Source organism: Carettochelys insculpta, chromosome 9 (assembly GCF_033958435.1).
Source record: "Carettochelys insculpta isolate YL-2023 chromosome 9, ASM3395843v1, whole genome shotgun sequence".
Taxonomy (NCBI): domain Eukaryota; kingdom Metazoa; phylum Chordata; order Testudines; family Carettochelyidae; genus Carettochelys; species Carettochelys insculpta.
In genome coordinates, this window is record NC_134145.1 from 12,968,635 (window position 1) to 12,991,608 (window position 22,974).

At 46.9% G+C, this 22,974-nt stretch overlaps 1 protein-coding gene across 1 annotated transcript; it reads right to left on the minus strand.

Annotated features, from left to right (window-relative positions):
* Nucleotides 1–7,929: 7,929 nt before the first annotated feature.
* TTC4 (tetratricopeptide repeat domain 4) lies at nt 7,930–21,697 on the minus strand. Its single transcript, XM_075003494.1, has 10 exons — nt 21,493–21,697; nt 20,347–20,464; nt 19,946–20,107; nt 18,923–19,000; nt 13,644–13,768; nt 12,680–12,766; nt 11,600–11,814; nt 10,463–10,544; nt 9,227–9,309; nt 7,930–8,181 (listed from the first exon to the last, which is right to left on the minus strand). The coding sequence occupies exons 1-10, from the start codon at nt 21,601–21,603 to the stop codon at nt 8,079–8,081; spliced, it is 1,164 nt and encodes a 387-aa protein (XP_074859595.1). The 5' UTR covers nt 21,604–21,697; the 3' UTR covers nt 7,930–8,078.
* Nucleotides 21,698–22,974: the final 1,277 nt, after the last annotated feature.

Genomic DNA, 22,974 nt, shown 5'->3' on the forward strand with positions numbered 1-22,974 from the left:
GCACAAGTGCATACACAGGTGACGACTGGGGACAGCTGGCTCTTTGCTTTGGGCACTAGTCTGGGCTGTAGAGCCCGAGGCACCCGTCCCATCTGTGCCACCAACAGCCTGTGGGAACTTGGGTGAGTCACTTAGTTTGTAATGTGCAGCTGATGGTGTCTTCCTACTTCCCTGGCATGAATGAATGTCTGTAAAGGGTTAAACCCAGGCAGCGATGGGTCTCTGTTGGCAAACAGCCAGATGAGCCAATGGGAAGAGGAGAGTTTTTTGAATTGACGCAGTTACCTGACTGGAGATAGGGGTGGGCTTTCTGTGTGTGGCTGGAGGACACAGAAATGGTTTAAGCCCCAGCAGGCTTGGAGAATGCAGTAAATAGCCAGGCCTCAAAGACATCTAGGCATACTGACAACGAAATGTTTAATCGCCACCATCAGGTTATTTTCTGTTTTAAGTTTGGTGCAGGACTTCGCAGGTTGGCAGCCGCTGCCCTCCAATGCCTGGTACACTATACCAGTAAACTGAATCTTAGGGATGTAATTCTCTGGGCTTTACTCTACCCTTTTTTTTTTAGTTGTGCTGTCACACCTAGCAACCAAGTAGCTTTAACATGTATGTCTTTTGTTTTGTTAAAAACCCACCTTTTAGTGAAGACCAGGATTTAGTTCCTGTGGCCTAGAGAAGGGTCTGTGTACACAAATGCCTGCGACTGAAACAAACAAGACGTCCTGTAGCACCTTATAGACTGACAGATATTTTGGAGCATAAGCTTTCGTGGGCAAAGACCTGCTTTGCCCACGAAAGCCTATGTATGCTCCAATACATCTGTTAGCCTATAAGGTGCTACAAGACTTTTTGTTGGTTTTTCATGATTCAGACTAATGCGGCTCCCACGCTGATACTGAGACTGAAAGGGCAGGTATCAGATTGCAGCCTAATGGCTTCCTTTTTGGTTTCAAGCACTCTTCTAAGGGAGGGTTGAGGGTTAACCCCACAGGGGGACACCCCAAGTGTGTGTCTCGGGGGGGGGGGGGGGTGTCTAAAGAGAGATTTTCTCACTTGGGTGATGGCAGCTGCCTCCCAGGGCCAGGGAGTCTGTGACCTGGGGAAGTTTTAAAGCAGCAGCCTAGTGAGGCCAGGTAGTTCTAAGGTCTCTGGCGGGCCCCTGCCGTCTGCACGCAGTGTGTCAAAGTTGGGCACAGCCTTGACAAGCCCCAAGGTGTAGCAAGGGCAACTGCAGTAAAAGGTGTTAGGTACTAGGGGGCCATGTTAATATTGGTGACAGGCAGCCTATTCTGCCAGTGTGAAACAGGGTGGGCAAGACAGCCTGTGGGTTTGTGTGGGGGGCAAAGGAAATGAGGCACATGTGGCCCACCCCCCCAATTACTTGCATCGCCACCCAGTTCTTATGTGGAACTGTAACCCACACAGCAGGGGTGGGGTGTAGATCACTAGCTCAGATACTGACCCCTAAATCACTTAAGCTGTGTCTACACGTGCGCGCTACTTCGAAGTAGCGGCACTAACTTCGAAATAGCGCCTATCACGGCTACATGTGTTGAGCGCTATTTCGATGTTAACATCGATGTTAGGCAGCGAGACGTCGAAGCCGCTAACCCCATGACGGGATGGGAATAGCGCCCTACTTCGAAGTTGAACGTCGAAGTAGGGCACGTGTAGCCGATCCACATCCTGCAACATCGAAATAGCGGGGTCTGCCATGGTGGCCATCAGCTGAGGGGTTGAGAGACGCTCTCTCTCCAGCCCCTGCGGGGCTCTATGGTCACCGTGTGCAGCAGCCCTAAGCCCAGGGCTTCTGGCTGCTGCTGCTGCAGCTGGGGATCCATGCTGCATGCACAGGGTCTGCAACAAGTTGTCGGCTCTGTGGCTCTTGTGCTGTTTAGTGCAACTGTGTCTGGGAGGGGCCCTTTAAGGGAGCGGCTTGCTGTTGAGTCCGCCCTGTGACCCTGTCTGCAGCTGTGCCTGGCACCCTTATTTCGACGTGTGCTACTTTGGCGTGTAGATGTTCCCTCGCTGCGCCTATTTCGATGTGGTGCTGCGCAATGTCAATGTTGAACGTTGACGTTGCCAGCCCTGGAGGATGTGTAGACGTTAAATAGCCTATTTCGATGTCGCTACATCGAAATAAGCTACTTCGATGTAGGCTTCACGTGTAGACGTAGCCATGGAGCGCACATGAGGTGCTGCTACAGCCTTAGCTGACAGCCAGCCAGCTTTTAGCGCCAACGGCAGCACAGGGGCAGCACCCAAGGTGGGAGCTCAGCCCTGCCCCCCCCACCCAGCTGGGATCTTGCTGAAAGCCAGGCAGCCTGGGGCATAACCAAGCCCAGCTCATGTTACCAGCCACCACCTAACTGGCAAAGCGCTGCAACGCCATTTATTGATGATGCTGTTGTAAGTAGGACAATTAGTGGCTTTAAAAAGGTCGCACTGGCACTTGGCCCATACTTAGCAGTCAAAAGGTCACTTTTTTGGCACGGACCACCCACCCCAAGGAAATATTGCTACCCCCCCCCCAGTTGTAGTGGCTCCTGCATGAAGCAGGCAGTGCCTGGGGCGGGCTGGTCAGCAGCAGCTGCTGTGGCTTTACAGGGCACACCTTGGTGGCAGGGGCTGCCAGGTGGGGGGGGCATTTCTGCGGGACTGGTGTGGTGGAGAATGCAGCTTGTGGCTGTGGGTTGGAAATGTGGGTTGTGCGGCCCCAGTTGGGCTTAGCAGCCCCACGAGTGCGTCTCCTGTGCGTTGGTGGGGGGCATCTCCTCCTGCGGGGCTGGCAGAGTGTTTGCCCTTCCTGGCTGGCTGGGAGGCACAGAACCCCCTTGCTGAGACTCAGACTTGTCCTGGCCCTGGCAGCCAGGTCCCCCCGCCACATCCATTTCAAAGAACGCCTCCCTCCAACCCCAGCAGAGTGAGATGGACCAGGGCGATTTATAGGCTGTTGGCTTGCCGCTGGCTTGGCCCCTGCGGGAGCAGTCGTCCTCAGCACATGGCAATGTTGTACTGCTGCCTTCTATTCCCACAAGGCTCCGTGTCTGCAGAGGACTGAATGGGACCTTCCCCCACCCGCCCTTGACTCCTAATGTTTGCCTAGGCAAAGCAGAACTTCTCCATTGGATTGGTTTAAAACTCAGTCCCTTCCTTGGGTCCACGCTGGGTCCTGAGCCCAGCCGCTCGCCATTCACTGTTCCCTGTGCTACACCATCGACCCTAGAGCCAAGTAAGGACCACAGGTAGTTTTCCCCGCTCCTCTGTAAGGTCTGGGACTATTTCCCATGGTTACAAGGAGAACCAGTCCAGAAGGCCTGCTTCGGGCAGGTCTAGGCAAGGTGACCAGAAACAACACTCAGCTTTAGCCTACAGTCTATTTGCCTTTGCTTATTTTTTAATCAGATGCAGCTTTTGCCAAGAAAAAAAATATTTCACTCTAGTAATCCTTCGAGCAGTAATAATTATCTGTGCAACACTCCGCGGTGTTTGCTGTCTTTTATTGTGTTTATTTTGTAACCCATCTTTCTGGCCTGCACTCGAATCAGGGCTTGGTGTAGTGGAGGTACTCTGCCAAATCACTGCCCCAAAACCAGAGTAGCTCAGTGACTCTGAAATGATCCCTCTTGTGTAAGCTGTTGTCATTAGACGTCAGAGTTAATACACCATTGAGACAAATGTGGACAGCGCACACCTTGTTTAGGTCTTGTCAGACAGCCTGGCACTTCTCTACTAGTTCAAACCTGGATGAGCTTCGCAGCCACAGGGCTCGGGATCTTCATTTTTAAATGATGGGTGAAGGAGTGCGCACGGGCCACTCGCGATGTGGTGGCATAGCAGTCCTTCAAGTGCATGTAGCACTGGCCAGGATGTGCGCCCTCTGCTGAACGTCACACATGTTATTTCTCTAGCTTGCCCAGCCCCTACCCGTTAGTAACCTCTCTCAGACCTAATGGCTGACTGCCGTGTTGAGCTGTTGCCAGCCCAGTGAGCTGTCCTAATGAACTTTGTGTCTCAAACTCATTAGATCCAAGATTAACAAGGTGGCAAATAAAAGTGAGTTTCTGAACACGCTCAACTGCTCCAGCCTGTGTGTGTCTTGGGCCCAGCGTTAACTGAGCTGTTTTACTTAATTCCTTCAAGAATCCCAGCAGGGATTTAATAGCCTCCATCTGCTTGTGAGGCGTAAAATCAAAACCACCACCAACCAGAAACCTTCACTCAGCTTGTAGAGAAAATTGTTAGTCCTTCTACAGCAATTCCACATTGTAGCTGGGATGAGATTTGCCTCATTTAATAAAAAGATTATATGAAACAAAATCACATTCCTGGGGTTTTGTGTCCACTTTGCGAGCAGGGAGAGGACAGCAAAAGCAGCTTGATAATAAACCAGGTGGCACCGGTGGGCAGACCCAGGAATGAGATCTTTGGCTGGCTGACCGTGAATCTCTTTGCCGTTTTAAGTACCACATCAACCGCTGCTGAGCCCCCAGCCTTAGTGAACGTGCTGGCCTTGAAGGTCCCTTTCAGCTTTTTCAGAGGTGCGGACCTGTGGCTTCGTAAACTCTTCCTCAGGACCAGGAGGTTGCCAGATATTTAAATATTCTGGATAATGAAGAGGATCCCTTTGCCATCTGGGGTTTACCACTTGGATGGTTGCAACCAGGATTTAACACTCATAGCGCGGTGGTGTAAAGGGCTGAGGGGGAGACCTCTTTCACTGAAGTCAACAGCGCAACTTTCCTTGAGAGCAGTGGTGGTAAAGCTTAAGTCGACACCTGAGTGCTTTCGAGAATCCTTGCTTACGGCACTACATCTCTGAAACTAGTGAGCTGAGGGAACACACCACCAGAAAGCTGGGAATGTGTGCTTGCTTGTGTACAAAGCCTTCATGCCTGTTCCTAGCATGTCAACATCTCCATCTCTAATCCTAAATCACCACTGTTCTGATCAATGGTGTTGCTTTGGAGATGGTCTTTTATCAGCCACTAACCACGCTGGAAACTGGAATATTAGAGTGGCAAGACTGGCAAAAACTCATTTTTTATCTTTAATAACAAAAGTTTAGATTTCAAAGAAGACAGTAATCGTGTCATTGGGCTTTCTGTGGAAACATGTAGCAGGCTCTGAAGCTTTTCAGCTGCCTCACACCAGTTTGAATTCAGTCTGAATTGGTAACAGCTAAAAGTCATGACCCCTTTACAGGTGTCTGGGTGCCTCTGGGACATGTCTTAGTGGGCTCAGTCCGATACAGAACGTACAACTGTTGCTGTTAGGTACAACTACTGGTCAGGCACTGGAGGGGAGGAGAGACTGGATGACCTGATTTATAAGGCTAGTCTTGCCTTAGCAACACGGAGATGCCAGCTGATACTGCACCTCTTCTCTGGGTAAATAGAAATATTTCATTCTCTAGGACTCTCAGATGAATACCTTTGAGTCACATTAGAACAACTGCTTTCCTCTCTCCTTTTCCTGGCCAGTTCTGTGACAGGCAACAAACCTTCCTTGACATACCTTCATCTTCTTTCGAACTAGTCTCTTTCCAGATCAGCTTCGCTTGTGCATTTTTTAATCTGACTGCATTTGCTACACATTATTCCAGTGAACTCCTTAATGAGGATGGGACCTGAGCTTCCTGTTTAGGATTATTAAATGAGGTTTACTTACCTTCAACACTCACCTCAGTGGCAGGCTGTTGCTAAGTTCTCTTACGCTGTGGTTAGTTCATTATGGCTAGCAAATGAACTAACTTCGTCATCTGACGAAGTGGGTCTTTGCCCACGAAAGCCTATGCTCCAAAATATCTGTTAGTCTATAAGGTGCCACAGGACTTTGTGTAGAGTCCAAAGAGGTTCTTTACTTCCTTTGGGCCAGTAATCTGTAGTGTTATTGTTACTGTTCTTTACAGGTAGGAAACCTAGCCTCCAGCTGTCCACAATACATCTAGCTAGTCTGCTCAAAATAGTGCTATAATAATGGCCCCTCACCCTGCTGCTGTGACGTGGATCATTACTTTGGGGTTAATGAAGGTGGCTGCCCATGGAATATTTGAAGGGTGCTCACTACAGCCCCCAGCCATCTCTCTAAACCAAACTATAGATGTCTCTTTTCAGGCTGTTCCTCATCATTTGATTCCTTCTGCATTGTTGCTGCTCTCTGCAGGAGTGCACAGGTGGCTTTTGTTTCTCTCACATGGAATTAGTCAAAGCAGAGCTTCTCACAGTGTCACTGAAAGGGGCTGAAAATGGTTTGTTACCCAATGGCCATGGGAGCAGAGCCTGGGAATGCTAAACAGGCAGCAGGCCAAAGACTTTTTTAAAGGGAAGAATCAAGGAAGTTTCCATCAGTCCTGTGAGCTTGTGTTTTGCTGACAGGCCACTCTTCTGGAAGAGGATGTGCCTGGCTTATCTAGGCAGAGCACTTCATCATTGTTACAGGAATCTTTGGGAGTGGAACAATTATATACTCAAGCTCTCCACTGAGCATCTCGCTGGCATGTGCACTGCAGTACAGAAAAGCTCAAAGGGTTTTTTTCTGAATGACCAAAACAGGTTCGCTTGACCAAATAATTAACTTTGGATTAAACTGTAACTTTACACTGTCTAAATAAATGGGCATGAATACAAAATAGCCCTTCATACTTGATAGGAAGTAAAATTCAACTCAGTTGACTTATGAACTAGTCACCTCACCATATGTGCCCTACCATGGAACAGGCCTGCTGCGTGTTTATTGAAAATGCTTTGATTGGATAAACAATATTGAAATACTAACAGCTGTAGGCTTGAGCAAATGTTATTCCACTAAACGGTGCTGATAGCTGACCAGACTAACTCCAAAGCCCTTTAATGGCTGGAGCTATTGAAAGATGGCATGATTGTGCAGGTAAAATGGGGAGTCACTGATCTGTGTACTCACTGACCTCCTAGGTCTTAGCTATTTATGTACTATTTATGCACAGTGAGATGCTACATAGCTGTAAAGTAGTGTTATGGTACTGTTGCTTGGAGCTGCTAGATTAAATCCAGCTTTTTTGTGAGAAAATAAAATATCCTGACAGGTCTCTTGAGGTGGGTTAGATTCTTTGTGGTAAAAGTTATATTTGCTTCTAATAGAAGCTGAGTTGTTTTTACCGACTGATGAACTAGGTTGACTGCAAATGCAGCGCATGTTTTCAATCGCTATTGATCACTGTAGCTCTGGACATGAGGAGACCAAAGATCTCTAGATTAGAACAAAATTCTTATTTTTTTTTTTAAATATAGAAGCATAGAATGTAAATTCACTTGGCGCCAGCTACAGGTGACTAGTAGTGAGTGAAATACGGGAGGGGGGGTTCCTCACTTAAACTATTGTGTGTTGTTTCCTGTTCATGAACACAATAAGGAAAATGATCTTGTATAACTCACTAGGCACACACAAACCTGCCTACTTAGAATAAACCTATTTGCAACCTGCACCAGACAGTACAAAAGGGTAGTGAAAGGTCAATAAAATGTACAGCTCTTAAAGAGCTTTGCATCCCTCCATTCAATAGTGCACTGCATTAGTAAGTGAACTGCTGCTGTATTGATTTGACTGCATTAATCCACAGGCCAGGAGCAGAGACTCATCCAGAGCTATTACAAGAAACCCCAGTTCCACTGACTTCAAAATCAGCTGACTACAGCCCTTCCAGTGCAGCGGATGGTCAGTGGCAGAATTACTCACTCCTCCACAATGCAAGGAGGCTGAAAATTGATGTCACTTCCTCTGTGATTGAGATGTGATACATATACATAGCTGCCATTCATACACTGTGCAGACAGACTACTATACACATAGATGGGGAAAAAACAATCAAGCTTCAAATCCCTATCCACTCAGCCCTCAGCAACTTTGTCCCAGGAGAGTTCGGCATGTGCAAGAATTGTAAGACAAAGGTCCGATGATAACTGTTTAATTTGACTGAAGTAGAAAAAACATTAAAATACACAGCAGATGACTGATTGTTCTTAACTATGGATAAGAACAAGACAGGCCACAGGGAGGGTTTCTCTCATCCCTTTTTGTACTCGCGTGTCTTTGCTTGCTCATTTTAGTCGATTCACCTTCTTGCCCAAAAAGTAATTCTTGGAGAAAGGAGACCGCGTTACTAAAATCAGAAAGGTAGGCGTCCCAGCCTTCACAAAGTACCTGCAAAGAACACACACGCAAAAAGGTCTTTAATCATCCTTATTCCTCCCGCAATATTACACAGACTGAGCCTTAGACCCACTTCAACAAGTTAAAGAAATGGCTTTGTGGGGGCTGATGACAAGATTTTGGTTGCTGAATTAGCAGCACCTGTTCGACTGAGATCTGTGCACATGTGGGGAGAGTATTTTATGAATCAACTCCTCTCTCTACAGCTTTTCCGATGACAAAACAGCGCTGTCATCCTGAACATCACATCCATCTTGCTAAGTTAAAGCAGCAACAGGCCAGGTTACTGCTATGGGTTACGCATGTTGCTGAGTTTTATGGAATGCTAGTAAAGATGCAGCCCTGAACAGCAGGAGTCCAGGGCTGAGCTTCTATTGGTGACTTTGCTGCAAGATCTCTCGCTGTGGAATGAGAGCTCAGTTACATGAGCAGTCCAGTATTCCTCCTTCCTGCATAGAGAGGGGAGCTTCTTTTTTCAATCTAAAAGCACATGTGATTTTACACTGCAGGCTAGGTCAGCCTGTTGGCTTCTTAGCAGTTGAAATCAGTGTTTTTCTCAGCATGGGGTTTTCTGGCTCTCACATGCACACTGAGTTGTCAGCACCAGACACTTGATCCCTTCAGTACACTCGGTCCCCTGAGGTCTAGACTCTTGTTTTTTTTGTTAACAAAATGTTTGGAAACAGCATTAATATCCAGGTGTGTGTGAGTGGAAACAGCAGAACAAAGGCAGTGCACTTCTGTAACTCACTGAGGTGTTAAGTAAAGTAGCACAGAGGTAGTTTTATGCTGTTTCTGCTTTTTTCAAAATCACATATTATGGATACAGACCAGAAAATGAGCATCATCTCCGTCTCTTATGGGTTGTGCCTCCCTTGCTTGTGGATACCAAAAGTCTGGCTGGGAAGTGCAATGTGCTTTTAAAGAAAGCCTTTTAACCCTACCCAGGTAGCACTTAAATTTTATCTGAAGAGTCTGACGCTACTTCTCACAGTACAGCTGTCCAAACAAAAGCTGCTCCAGGCCACCCTCTCACCTTTGGTGCTGCAGCACTTGCAGAAGTGTGTTTTCAGCGTCCACTTGGTATATTTCTTCTCTTGCTTCGTGTTCGAAATAAACCTGGATAAAATTTGGCATAAGGTGAATACTTAAGGTACACCTGGGGGCAACCAAAGGAACCACAAACACTAGCTAAAAGCCTGCTGAAAGATTCAAAAGGTTCAAACATGGGCTACTGCCACACTGTAGCCATAACTTAAAATAACTTATGCAATTTGCCCGCGAGTACAGACTGAAATTCTCTGATCCGGCACTCTGTGGTCCAGCAACATCTGTAGCCCACCAGGACCAGAGAGCGCCTGGACCAGTGAGCCTCTGCTGCTCAGATCTGGCAAACTAGGAGCGGAGCCCTGCTGGTGGCAGGAATCCCACCAGCAGTCTCACTGCAGAAGCCCCAGTCAGGGCTAGCATGTGCTGCTGGCAGTTCCATTGTGGGGAACCTGGCTGGGGAGCCCTGTTAGCAACCCCACGATGGCAGGGAGCTGGGCTGGGGCTGTAAAACCCTGCCAGCAGCAGACCCCCCCAGGAAGTCTGGGGGCAGGGAGTGGATGCCAGCATGGAGGGGAGCCCAGCCAGCAGGCTGCAGCCTCCCAAGTCCCACAAATTCCCTCATCTGAGACCACTCAGGGCTTGAGGCTGCTGGACCAGGGAGGTACAACTTGTAATGCAAATTAGAATATACTGAAAATGTGTGCGCAGGAACAACCTAATTAAAAATTCTTTATTTACATGGTTACGCTCATCAAATGTCCATACATAACAGCGTCCAACTCATATCTAGACTACTTAATTCTAACAATTGCCCCGTGCTTTTCTACCATGTACTGGTGTACAGATTAGTTTGACTTTTCACTAAAGTCTAGTTTAAAAAGTTATCAGGTTGGTAATTCTTGCTCATTGCACACACAGGAATCCAGGCAATAAAATATGTCACAACAAAAATATAAATACAGAGAGGGAGAAAGAGAATTTTCACATTCTTCAATAGCTTTGTACTGTTTTCAACTTCTACAGCTTCTAACAACCACAATACATTTAGAAAGCTTCCCAGCCTGGAAATGTATAAATGAATATGAAGCCTTCATCCTTATTTCACATGAAGCCATGCTAAACAAAATGTTACAAATGTATTTTATACACTTTGTAAGCTGTGAGAAACCAATTAAAAATATACATCTAAAATACAAAATAGAAGAAATGGCAACTTTCCTACCTCTAGGTTGCTGGGATGATATTTTCTTTCCAAATCCCAAGGCGGTAACTCAGCAAACATCACCAGTATATGATCAATAAACCTAAAAGCCAAAGCAGATCTTGTTTGATCCTAATCACAGCATTATGCAGCATTCAGTAGATACTATAATTCATGCTAAGAAACATAGTAGTTCAATTCACTAATTCATACATTTTAAATATGAATGATGGTAAAGATCACAGGAGTAAGCAGGTTCAACACAAATTAGCTGATTATGTTCAGGCCACAGTAAGTTTCACAAACATACTCTTCCCATGTTGAAGTTTATACTTTGCTGTAAATACATACTTTCATTAACAGCTTCCACACTGCAGTAGAAAGTGCCCATTTGATCTGATTTTAGCATTTGGAGGGATACTGCCAAGATACACGCATTACCCACTGTGCTTAGGATTAGAACAAAACACTTTCAAAATCTAATTTACATGCCATTGCTTATGCTGCCTGTTTACTCTCCGCACTCCACTCATCTGACAGTGCAACTGCTCTGGTTTTTTACTTTCCCTTCTGTGGGGCGTGACCACAGTATAATGACCTAGCTTTCTGACACTGAAGGACAATGTTAGCATCTCTTATCTATCCATGTACATTGCAATTTAGAACAAAAATATCTATCAATATTAGGTTTCGTTAATACACATGCCACCATAAACTGTTATGAATGTCAAGTCCAACTTGCAACCCTGCAGCAACGCTAGAAACTAGAGCTCATGCCAAGAGAAGGGGACTTTTCCCTCTTCCGATGTGATGGAGCACCCACCTCTAGCCTTGAGTTAACAGAACAATCGATATCAGGTCTCTAAGACCACTTTTTAGTCATTTTTGGAACAGGTTTATATTTTCAGCTTTAACATCTCTCTTCATTTGAGACTTGTGCAACTGGACTTCTGGCACCCAAGGCACCTGGTGGCTTCAAAATACTGTTTTGACTAATTTCTGACTCATTTTCTTGTAATGTACGTGGTATAAAGCTTCCACTGAAATAACCTGTCACTTTTATATTGCTGTCATTAGATAGGCCAAACTTTTACCTCATAAAATCTACATGTTGGGCCTGAACTGCTTTGAACACATTTGAAAGTCTGGTGAAATCACCTGGCGTCCTCATGAAAAGCAGAGATGAAATCGGTTTGTCCATATTCAGGATACAGGAAGAGCACAGGCCAATTTAATTTGCCATTATCATCTAAGTAGACCTTTGCGCCCATGGCATTGTCAGAACTCAGTCCATTTAATGACATCTCACCCAGCCCATCTGATATTTCATCTTCATTCTTAGGGGCCTCTAGGAACAGCTTGATGTTCCTTTCCTACATTGAAAGAATCAATCTGAGATCATGACCTACAAATTAAAGTTTAGTGCAGGAGTGAGGAACCTTTTTTGGGTCAGGGGCCACTGACCTGCAGACAAATAATTGGGGGCCACACGAGAGACAAGCAAACAAACAAAAATAGCCCAACTGTAGGGGGAGTAGGGCTATGGCGTCTGGATGACAGGGATCATGCAGGATCAAGCTGGGGACAGACAATCAGTTGAACAGTGGGGTGCAGGAGTGGGCTGAAAGTGGGTGATCTGGGTGGGAGGCAGTGTAGGAGAGGGATGGGGTATCGGTGAGAGGAACGACACAGGAAGGTTTGGGGTGCAGAGTCTGGAAGTGAGGGGTCAGTTTGGGCAGGAGGGGTCTGGGAGGGAGGGGGCAGGAGAAGGATACGGGGTCTGGGCAATGGGGTGCAGCTTGCTTCTGGGTGCACACAGATCGTTGCCCCCTCCCTCTGCTGCTCTGATTGGCTGGAATTCTGGCCAATCAGAACAGTGGGATGAGTCCTCCAGGCAGGACTGCCAACGTCACTGCTGCTAACCCCCCATTCCCCTGACTGGTGGGACCGCAGTGAGTGGCAGGGGCACCCAGCAAAGCCCATGGTCTGGATCTGACCCCAGCTTGCCTGATCACGCCTGTGAGACTCAGGGCTCCACAGCCGGAGGACCTGGGCTGGATGCTATGGAGGGGAGCCCTGAGCGGTGGGGTTCAGATCCAGACAAGCCACAGTCCGGATCCGGACCGTGGGCTGCAAGCTCCCCACCTCTGGTTTAGTGACTTGCCTACCTACATATGAAGAGCGACTTTTCAAAATGACGACTTTTAAGAGAACCTTACATACATTTTAGGCGCATACCTTTATGGCAGTGAGTAAGACCTGCTGTTGAGTCTGCTCCTTTCTCTCCTTCAGTTTTGCTTTCCTTACATCTCGCTCTTCAGCTCGCTGCACACAAGACAAGTTTGCATCACAATCACGTGAAGTAAGTTGACATCCCTCCTCACTCTGTTTTACTGAAAAGCTGCAATACCAGTTTGGGCCACCAATCACAGTTCCTCTCACGGCATCTCTTTACAATGACATGGCTAGAGATGACATTCAACACCACTTCAAGGAAAAGCTAAGTGATTGTCCGCTATGTTTTTACTCACTTTGCCCTTATATAACAACTCTTTTCCACTCTGAAAAGCTCTCTACCACCATTAATTAAACCTTCGGCATCCCCTGTGAGAGGGGCAAATCTTGCTATCACCATTTAACAGAAGATTAAAGGCGGTTAATTAAGCTAATTCCAGGCCTAAGACACAATGGTGAGTGAGAGACAGAAATGAGGATGGAATCTTGGGACCTAAGTCCCTTGCTCTAACCAACAGACTATACATTTCAGGTATTGGAGGAAGCCTTCTCATTCAGTGCAAATAGTAGGGAATACCTGCTTTTTTTCTGACCATTATCACTTGAGAGTTATTGCAAAGCCATAATAAGCAGTTTGGTTTTTAATATGGAACCACATCCCTTTTTAGGTGCAGTGAAACCAGCTGTAAAATTGGATGCGCTGATTGTGGACAAGACCAATATTCAAAACATAAAGATTAGAAGAGGCCCATTAGGCCACTCAATCAATCTTCTACAATCTTTAGATCCTGCTGGACAGAAACTGTAGCGCCCTTTGGGAAAAAGTGACAATTAGCTTTTATAAAGTACCTTCCACCCAAGGACCCCAAGGTACTTCCCGAACAGGAGATGAGGATATTGAACTGATGGTCTGATCTGGCCTGGTAAATCCTATATTGCCACGGTCAGGTTTTGGTTTAGTTTTTACCTTTAATCTGTCAGCTTTGGCTCTTGTTTCCACAAGTTTCTTCTCCTTTGAATCTATCCTCAGACCCTCCTCACACCATGTCATTGCTTCAGAGAAATTTTTTAACTCCAAATGACACAAGGCTCCTGAAAGAATTAAATTTTAAAAATTGTGACACAGGCTCAGTGTATAAATCTACTTATACAAAGATTTAGTCAACCAGTTCCAGTGGAGGAGGTGGCGGCTTGTTCCTCTGGGCTGCGCCAGCAGTACCTGGGAAGGGAAGGTGTGATGGGTCAGGGGTTTCAGGACTATGCTGGGAGCAGATCGGGCTGGGCCGGAAGGTGCAAGGGGAGCTGCAGGTTGGGGAAGTGTTGGGAGTTATCGACTCCTTTCCAAGTGACAAACAACTGTACATCCTGGTGACTTCAGTGCTAGAGTTTGATGTGACCATCAGTCCTGGCCCGTCGGCCTCAGTCATAACAGTACTGGGAAAATGAACCAAAATGGTCAAAGACTTCTTGAATTCAGCTCTCAGAATCAGCTCTGCATCACTAATACTTTCTTTAACTTGAAAGAGTATCACAAGATTTCATGGCGCCACTGCAGATCCAGTCACTAGCATCAACTTGACCTTGTACTGCTATACAGGAAACATCTCAATGCCATCAAAACTGCATGCACATACCACAGCATAGATTGCGACACTGATCACTCCTTGATAATCAGCAGAGTGAAAATTGTCCCAAAGAAACTCCGTATAACGAAGGAATGCAATAAACCAAAAATCAATACCCTCAATACTAAAGATGCGCTGAAATGCTCTGTCTTTGCGGATGATCTCACTCGCAAAATGGAACACAAAGCAGACCAACAAACTGTTGATGAAACATGGTCCATGCTGAGAGATGCAATATATGAAAGTGCCAAATGTGCCTTTGGAACATACAAATTCTCTAACAAAAGACTGGATCAATGAAAATACCAACATTCTTAGGCCTCTTCTTGAAGAAAAACAGAAGGTACAGCTGAATAACACAAAGAACCCATTTCAAAGCACAAGAGATCAACTTCAACATGCAAGATCTGTTCTTCAAAGAGAATACAGGTGGTGTGCGAACAAGTATTGGGCTGACCTATGTTCTAATATTAGAAAGGCATCTGATTTGGGCAACCTGAAAACTATGTATGATGGACTGAAGAAAGCACTCAGACCAAACATTACCAAAGTTGCCCCACTGAAGCATTTAAATAGACAGATGATCACAGACAAAAAGCTGCAGACGTCCAGATGAGTGGAACACTACTGAAGCCTTTATTCCCACAAGTGTACAATACAACCTGAATTTGACAACTTAATCCAACTCTTCCAGAAATGTCTGAGCTAGATGAAGAGCCTACGGTGGAAGAACTTTCTCAAGCCCTTGATGCTCTCTCCAATAGAAAAGCACCAGGAAGTGATAGAATTCCAGCTGAAGTCCTGAAGGCAAACAAAGCTGTGCTCTTCCCCCTCCTCTATGATTTACTCCTAAAATGTTGGAGAGCAGGAGATGTCCCACATGACATGAAGGATGCAAACATCATCACTCTCTATAAAGACAAGGGTGACTGCAACAACTACAGAGGCATCTTGTTACTGAGCATCACAGGCAAAGCATTTGCCTGTCTCATTCTCAAACCCCTACAAAAACTTGCAGATTGAGTCTATCCAGAAACACAATGTGGCTTCCAGGCTGGCAGGTCAACAATGGACATGATTTTCTCACTTCAACAACTACAGAAAAAACACAGAGAACAAGGAAAGCCATTATTCATAGCATTGGTGGACTTAACAAAGGCATTTGAGACAATCAGTACATCAGAACTATACCGACTATTAACCATGGTTGGCTGCCCACTGACCCTACTCAAGCTCATAACATCCTTTCACAAAAGCCTGTAAGCAACAGTGCAATACGATGGATCTACACTGGAACCGTTTGCAACGAAGAGTGGAATCAAACAAGGGTGTGTCCTTGCCCCTACTCTCTTCAGCATATTCTTCTCAGTTCTACTAAACTGTGCATTTCAAAACTCACGCAGCGATGTATTTCTCCACACAAGATTGGACGGCTCTCTCTACAACCTGGCAAGACTCAAGGCCAACAATAAGGCCAAGAAAGTCTTCATCAGGGAACTCCTCTTCGCAGATGATGCAGCTCTCATTGCTCATAATGAGAACACGCTACAGTCACTGATGGATTCCCTATCCACAGCCTGTAAATTGTCTTCCCTTGACATAAGCATGAAGAAAATTGTTATATTCACTCAAGCTGCATCTAAACTAGCCCCTTCCTTTCAGGGGGGCATGATAATCAGTGAGGTTGGAAGATGCTAATGAGGTGCTGCCTGGAATATGCATTAGCATAATGGCAGCCGCGGTGATTCAAAATTGCGTACTGCCCATGTAGACAGGGGCCTTTCAAAAGTACCCCCTAGTTTTCAAAAGCCCCTTCTTCCTATCTGGTGTTAGGAAAGCGACAATTTCAAATTGCCATGGATGCCATTATGCTAATGAGGCACTGCATATTCATTGCAGCGACTCGTTAGCATCTACCAACCTCGGAAGGGGCTAGTGTAGACACAGCTTCAAGACATACCTCAGCAACCCAATGTCATTCTGGATAACAGCCCATTAGATGTGGTTCAACAGTTCTGTTACCTTGAATCTACTGTCACTGCAAACCTACCCACGGACGAAGAACTGAACATCAGAATAGGGAAGGCAGCTACAATTTTTGGCAGACTTATGAAACAAGCATGGAACAATCCTACACTGACAGTGAAAACAAAGATACTAATCTATCATGCATGTATATTGAGTATCCTGCTATATGCTTCTAAGGCAAGAACCACCTACTCAAACCAGGAGAAAAAAACTGAACGATTTCCGTCTTTGCTGCTGCCACGGAATTATGAATATCAATTGGCAAGATGAAGTTTCAAATGCAGATGTCCTGTCAAGATCTGGCATACCCAGCCTCATAGCGATCCTTAATAGAAGACTATGATGGCTTGGTCATGTGAGAACAATGCGTGACAAACGTCTTCCCAAAGAAATCCTCTTCAGTGAACTGTCATGAGGGTCGAGAACAAGAGGAAGACCAAACCTAAGATTCAAGCGTACATGCAAAAATGCCATGAAAAAATTCATCATCAGTCCAAAAACCTTGCCCCTTGAATCTACCTCATCAGATTGAAATGCCTGGCGACGATTGCTACAACAGGGCACATCATCCTTTGACAGCATATGTGCAAGCCATGCAAAAGAACTTCGTCTTAGAAGGAAACTCTCAGACTCAAGAATTCGGAAATAGACTGACATGCGGTTATTGCAATCAACCATGCAAATCCAATATTGGACGCATAAGCCATGAGAAAAGCTGCAGACTCAAACACTGCCCACAGATCCTCACCACCACTGCTAACCACAGTCTCTCAAGACAAAAAGGGGCCACAGTGTAGTGTAGTATAAATAAGCACAACTATGAGGTTTAATGACTTTACTGGTGCTATTTCATGCAGCAAACACCATGTTTGCTAGTTTGTTTTCACAGGATCAGACTCCAGGATAGGATTTCTGCAGCGTAGCAAGGTGATAACTGAAACAGAAGTCTCTGAACATTGGCAAACTCTCTGGTGTTTTAACTGCATTGAAATCAACAAAGTTATAGGCCTTTGTAACAATTTCAAATTAAAGCACAGCAATAACTTTTTGGACCTTTACTCTGTTAAAGATTTAGAACCTCTCTCTTTTAAGAAGAGATTTTGAAGACTGAAGTAACAGAAATGGGATGACATTCACAGTGCAAGGCCATTCACTTGGGATCCAATAAGAATTCATACTGAAGACTCATCAGTTGGAAGCAATATAGGAGGAGAGAGACCAGGACGTATTGACTGATCAAACATGACAAGGTGTCATCAATGTGATGCAACTGCAAAAAATGCAACCCCAGGGTGTATCAGGGAGGTACTTCCAGTACAGAGAAATATTACATGTTATTGTATAAGACACTCTTAAAGCCCTATGCAATACAGAATATGATGTACAATTCTGGTCATCTGTGTTCAAAGAAAGGTTAATTTGAACTGGAACAGGTGCAGAGAACAGCCCTAGGGACCTGCTGGGCTGCTGGTTGGGAGCCACATATGTAAGTGCCTCCTGGACAGAGCCTTCCTCTGGGACCCCACTCCTCATCTCAACCCTCTTGTCCTCCCACCCTCCCTCCAGCACCTCTTCTTCACAACCCTAACCCTCTGCACCCCTGCTCCTGCATTCCTACTCTCTCTCCAACCCTGCACGCCAATCTCCTGCCTCAGGTCACAACCACTTCCTTCACCCAAACCTCCTCCCAGATCCCACACACCCTCCTGCACCCCAGTCCCCTATCCCAAGTTCCCTTCTGAGCTCCACCTCAGACCTGGCATTTCTCTATTAATATAATGGAAAAGTATGGCCCTGGAATACTTACCAAATTATTTGAGTGTAACCCCCCATTAAAAATTATTGCTCACCCCTGCATTGGGGATGAAGAACTATTTAAGCTACAGAATAATGTTGACACATGAACAAATGGGTATAAACTGTCCATGAACTACTGCAGGCTGGAAATTACCAGATTGTGAAGCACTATCAGGGGAATGAGGCTCTGGAGAAGTCTCTATAGGAGCCATTGGGGCAAACAAATTAGAACTAATAGGGAGACAGTAGGGCAAATGTATGAGTGGGACAGTCTGACAGGGTTGCTTGTGGTGGTTGGGATGGGGAGCAGCCCTAGGGATCCTTTCTGGTTTATATCTTATGATCCTGCAAACTCATGCTTCAGGGGTCAGGAAGGGATTTCTTCCCACTCTCAGTGTACTCTATACAAGATAAAATGCCTCAGTAACTGATCTCTTTTCAGACAGAGAATACAGTGATAAGCAGAAATTCATTACAGACTATCACCCATTCAAGATAAATAAACAAAGCTGTATTATAAAATGGAAACAAACTAACTTAAAAATACGTTCAATCAAACATAATAAAAATCGACAGTCTACTCATAACAACAGCATTGCAACAAATTGCTCAGCATTTTGAAGTCTTGGCTTTTGATTAGTTAAATATCAATAATCATTGTATTATTACACACAGAGTAAAATACTCCTTAAACACAATATATGTAGCAAAATAAAGTGGTCTGTGTTTAGCATTTCTAATTTACCTTTGAACTTCAAAATACTGGCATACTATCCATTTGTTTTTAAAATCTTACCTCTTATTATTGCTTTGAGATGGTTGGGTTTCAGCTTTCTTGCTGTGATCACATCACAGAGAGCAGAACGGTAGTTGCCTATATAAAGCAAAACGTGGGTCAGAACATTTCACACAAACAAACTTCTAAAGTCCAATCAGACTTGAGGACAAGAGAAATCATTAGGCTCAGCCATAGTACAATGCACCTTCTAGAGCCATAAGATGGGTACAGATGGAGATGAAACACATTAATGACAACAGAAATACATGACTGGAGCACCCAGAAATTGAATCTAGTGTCCAGAAAAGTAAAGGATGGATAATACAAGCTAGGACAGACAATGCACAAGTTGCTAATTTTAATGCACAACAGATTGTTCTCAATATCCATAACTTCCTTATTTTGTTGCACGGATCTTAATGGGACCTGTTAGAATACATAGGTTTCCCAAATCCTGAGGCACATGTATAGTTTTCTGTCTTATCGCTTCACTGTAGAACCAGAGTTTTATCAAAGTTCTCCTCTCACACCTACTCCTGACCCAGGTTCACAGTGTTACTGCCCAATCAGGACCATTATTATAACATCTTTGGGAATTAGTCCAAAGAAGACCAACATCAGCCAGTTAGCTCCACACTGTCTCTTCCCCAAAGCACTTTGCTTTGGCAACTATTCCTGCAATCCCTTAAATTTAGCAACGTGGGAAATAGAAGCTCCAAGGTTTAACCCCCCTCTGCAAAAAGAGTTAAAGCCACAGGCCACTTTACACTGAACGGTCCCTTTTATTAAACTAACTGTTGATCTTGTATTTAGGTGTGCCACTCCGTGTAGCTAGAAAGCTTCTCTATCTCACCGAGAGAAGCTGGCTCATTACTTTAAACACCTGTCTCTCTCAGAACTGGGGGGACAGATTGTAATTATCCAAATTCTTTTTCAAAGTTTGTAACAGTTAAAGCACATGATAGAAATAGAAAAAGCAACTTAGTCATTTTTGGTTACACAGAATCTAGGCCAGACATAAAATACAACATAGGACATTACCCAGATAAAAATGTGCTGCTGCTCTATTAGTATAAAGCACAGCATTCAAATCTTGGTTGCTGCATTTCTTTTTTAACCCTTCAGCATATGAGATTACAGCTTTCTTGTAGTTCTTTTCCTTGAAGTACTCATTTCCCTCATTCTTATAAGTGTTCGCTTGCTCTGCAAAGACAAAACAAAACACCTTTCCTTGTACAATGCAATCAACAGATCACCCCACCTTAGCATACTTACACTCTTTAAATACTCGCTGGCCATTCGCAGAAAAGCAGATACTTAGAACCCACCCCACCCACCTTCAGACTAAATCCTGATATCCCAGGAATAACCCCAAAGAGCAGTAGCACAAGACCTGACTGGTGTGCAAAAGTAGAGATTTAAACTTCCATGAAATGAAGTACCTTCAGGAGGCTGATCCTCATCAAAAATAATTGACTGAAGGCAAGCCAATTCAGGGTTCTGCTCAGGATCAATCTCAGACGGGGACTCCTTCATAAACAAGGGGATCTTGTCAAATTCCTGTCAATAATGGCCAAAGTGTCAGAAAACACTCTTACAACTGGAATTAAGTCCCTGTTATGTGCTTATTAATATGGTCTGGCAAAACAGTCTCTTCCAGCACACGAAGCCAGTGAGGGCCCAGGTAGCCAGCACACACTGAAGGACTAAAAGGCAGCACTCAGAGCTCACCCACACCTTTTGGAGCAAGAGCCCCTCACTAGTGATCCACTGGGAGGAAACAGAAGAGTTTCTCTGGCAGCATTTCCGCGGGGCATTTCCTACCCCGCAAAGGGCATCTTTACTGTCACCTTCTTGTGTGTGGGCTGTGGCAGCATCTGGCCTGCACTGGCCCATGCTCTCACCAGGGGAGAGCCTCACTCTGTGTCACTGCCCAGGGCTGCGACAGCCCCACTCAAAGAGGGGAACACCTCCCCTCCCACCTCTGTCAGACCGCCATAGCCGCTCTGCGAAGCTGGGAGACCTCCTCCCCCCGCCCCATTGCTGTCGTAGCACTCCCAGCTCCCAATACCCACCCCACTGCTAGGATGTCCCTGCCTTGCCCCACCCCCATCCCTAGGGGCAGCACCACCCCCCAGCATCAACCCATCACTAAGGAGCACCCCGCCATGTCCTTCCTCTCTGGTTCCCAATCCCTAGGGGCAGCCCCACGTGCCCCCGCTTCACCCCCCCGATCCCTAGGGGGACCCCAACACCAACCCATCCCTATGGGCAGCCCCCCAACCCTCCGCTCCGCCCCCCACCCCTAGGGGCAGCCCCACGTGCCCCCGCTTCACCCCCCGATCCCTAGGGGGACCCCAACACCAACCCATCCCTATGGGCAGCCCCCCAACCCTCCGCTCTGCCCCCCCCACCCCTAGGGGCAGCCCCACCTGCCCCCGCTTCACCCCCCGATCCCTAGGGGGACCCCGGCCCCAACACCAACCCACCCCTATAGGCAGCCCCCCAACCCCCCGCTCCGCCTCCCACCCCTAGGGGCAGCCCCACGTTGCCCCGCCGCGGCCCCGGCCCCGGCCCCTGCCCCGCACCTGCTCCCAGCTCTCCGGGCTGAAGGCCCCCGCATAGCGCTGGCTGCGGAACCGGTCCAGGAAGCAGGAATCCGGCCCAGCCTCCTCCGCCGGCCCCGCTGCCGCCTCCATCGGCCCGTCCCGGCGGTTCCTTCCGGCAGTGCAGCCGCCTCCGCCTCCCCGCCGCCCGGCCGGGCCGGCGCCCTGTGTTCCGCCCGCCGCCTCGCCCGAGCTCCTCCGCCTGCGGCCCGCTGCCAGCCCCCCGGACCGGAACTCCCCCTCTGCCCCCACGGGCCCCGGGACAGGCCCAGTCTGAGGTCAGGGATCGCTCTCCTGCCCCCACCCCCGTCCCTTCCCCTCCCGCCTGCAGGCCAGGGAACGCTCCCCCCCAGGGCCCGGCCAAGCTGGGAGCCCCCTCCTACAGCCCGGGGACCAGGGGCAGCTCCCCAGGTCGCTGGGGCAGGTTTGGGGCCCGCTTCCCCTCTCTGCCCCCACCCAAGCCTAGGGGACGGGGACAGCTCCTCTCTGCCGCCTGGGGCAGAGCTGAGACCCAGCCCCTCTTCTCCCCTCTGCAGCCCCAGGGCAGGAGCCAAGGGGGAATGTGCCCTGCTCCCCAAACACAGCAACTAGTGAGGAAAACAAGGGAAGAGAACCACGTTCAGCTACTGCCCTGGAAGAGTGAAGCCTCTTCCCAACCAGGAACAACGAGAAGTCCTGTGGCACCTTATAGGGTACCAGATATTTTGGAGCATAAGCTTTCATGGGCAAAGCAGCAGATGTTTGCCCACGAAAGCTTATGTTCCAAAATATCTGGTAGTCTATAAGCAATATCACAGAAGGACAGAGTGACCAACACCGCCGTCCTTGAGCAAGCTGGAATCCCACCATGCACACCCTCCTCAGGCAGCGTCGACTCCGCTGGCTTGGCCACGTCCACAGGATGAATGATGGAAGGATTCCAAAAGACATCCTGTATGGTGAACTAGCCTCTGGCAAAAGACCTCCCGGACGCCCCCAGTTGCGCTACAAAGATGTCTGCAAGAGAGACCTCAGAGAGGTAGACATCGAGCTGGACAACTGGGAAGAACTAGCAGATGACCGAAGCAGATGGAGGCAGGGGTTACACAAGGGCCTTCAGAAGGGCGAGATGAGGATCAGACAGCTAGCAGAGGAGAAGCGAGCGCACAGAAAGCACACTAAGGACTTGCCAGACACCCACTACATCTGCAAGAGATGCAGCAAGGACTGTCACTCTCGTGTGGGTCTTCATAGTCACAGTAGACGCTGTAAATAAAGTCCTCAATTGAAACTATAAAGGGCACGATCCATAGTCTGTGCAGACTGAAGGATGCCTACTGGTAGTCTATAAGGTGCCACAGGACTTCTTCTTCATTTTGAAGATACAAACTGGGCCACCTCTCTGATACTTCTCCCCACCAGGAACATCTGTGGGGTGGGGGTGGGTTTAAAGAGAGGGAAGGAGAAACCATCCCCACCATATGC

Coding starts and splice junctions, on each gene's coding strand:
- TTC4 (XM_075003494.1), bottom strand. CDS start 21,603: ATGGAGGCGGCAGCGGGGCCGGCGGAGGAGGCTGGGCCGGATTCCTGC. Junction 11,815..12,679: donor TCTTACTCACTGCCATAAAG/GTATGCGCCTAA, acceptor CTTTCAATGTAG/GAAAGGAACATCAAGCTGTT. Junction 8,182..9,226: donor CAAGTGCTGCAGCACCAAAG/GTGAGAGGGTGG, acceptor TGTTCTTTGCAG/GTACTTTGTGAAGGCTGGGA.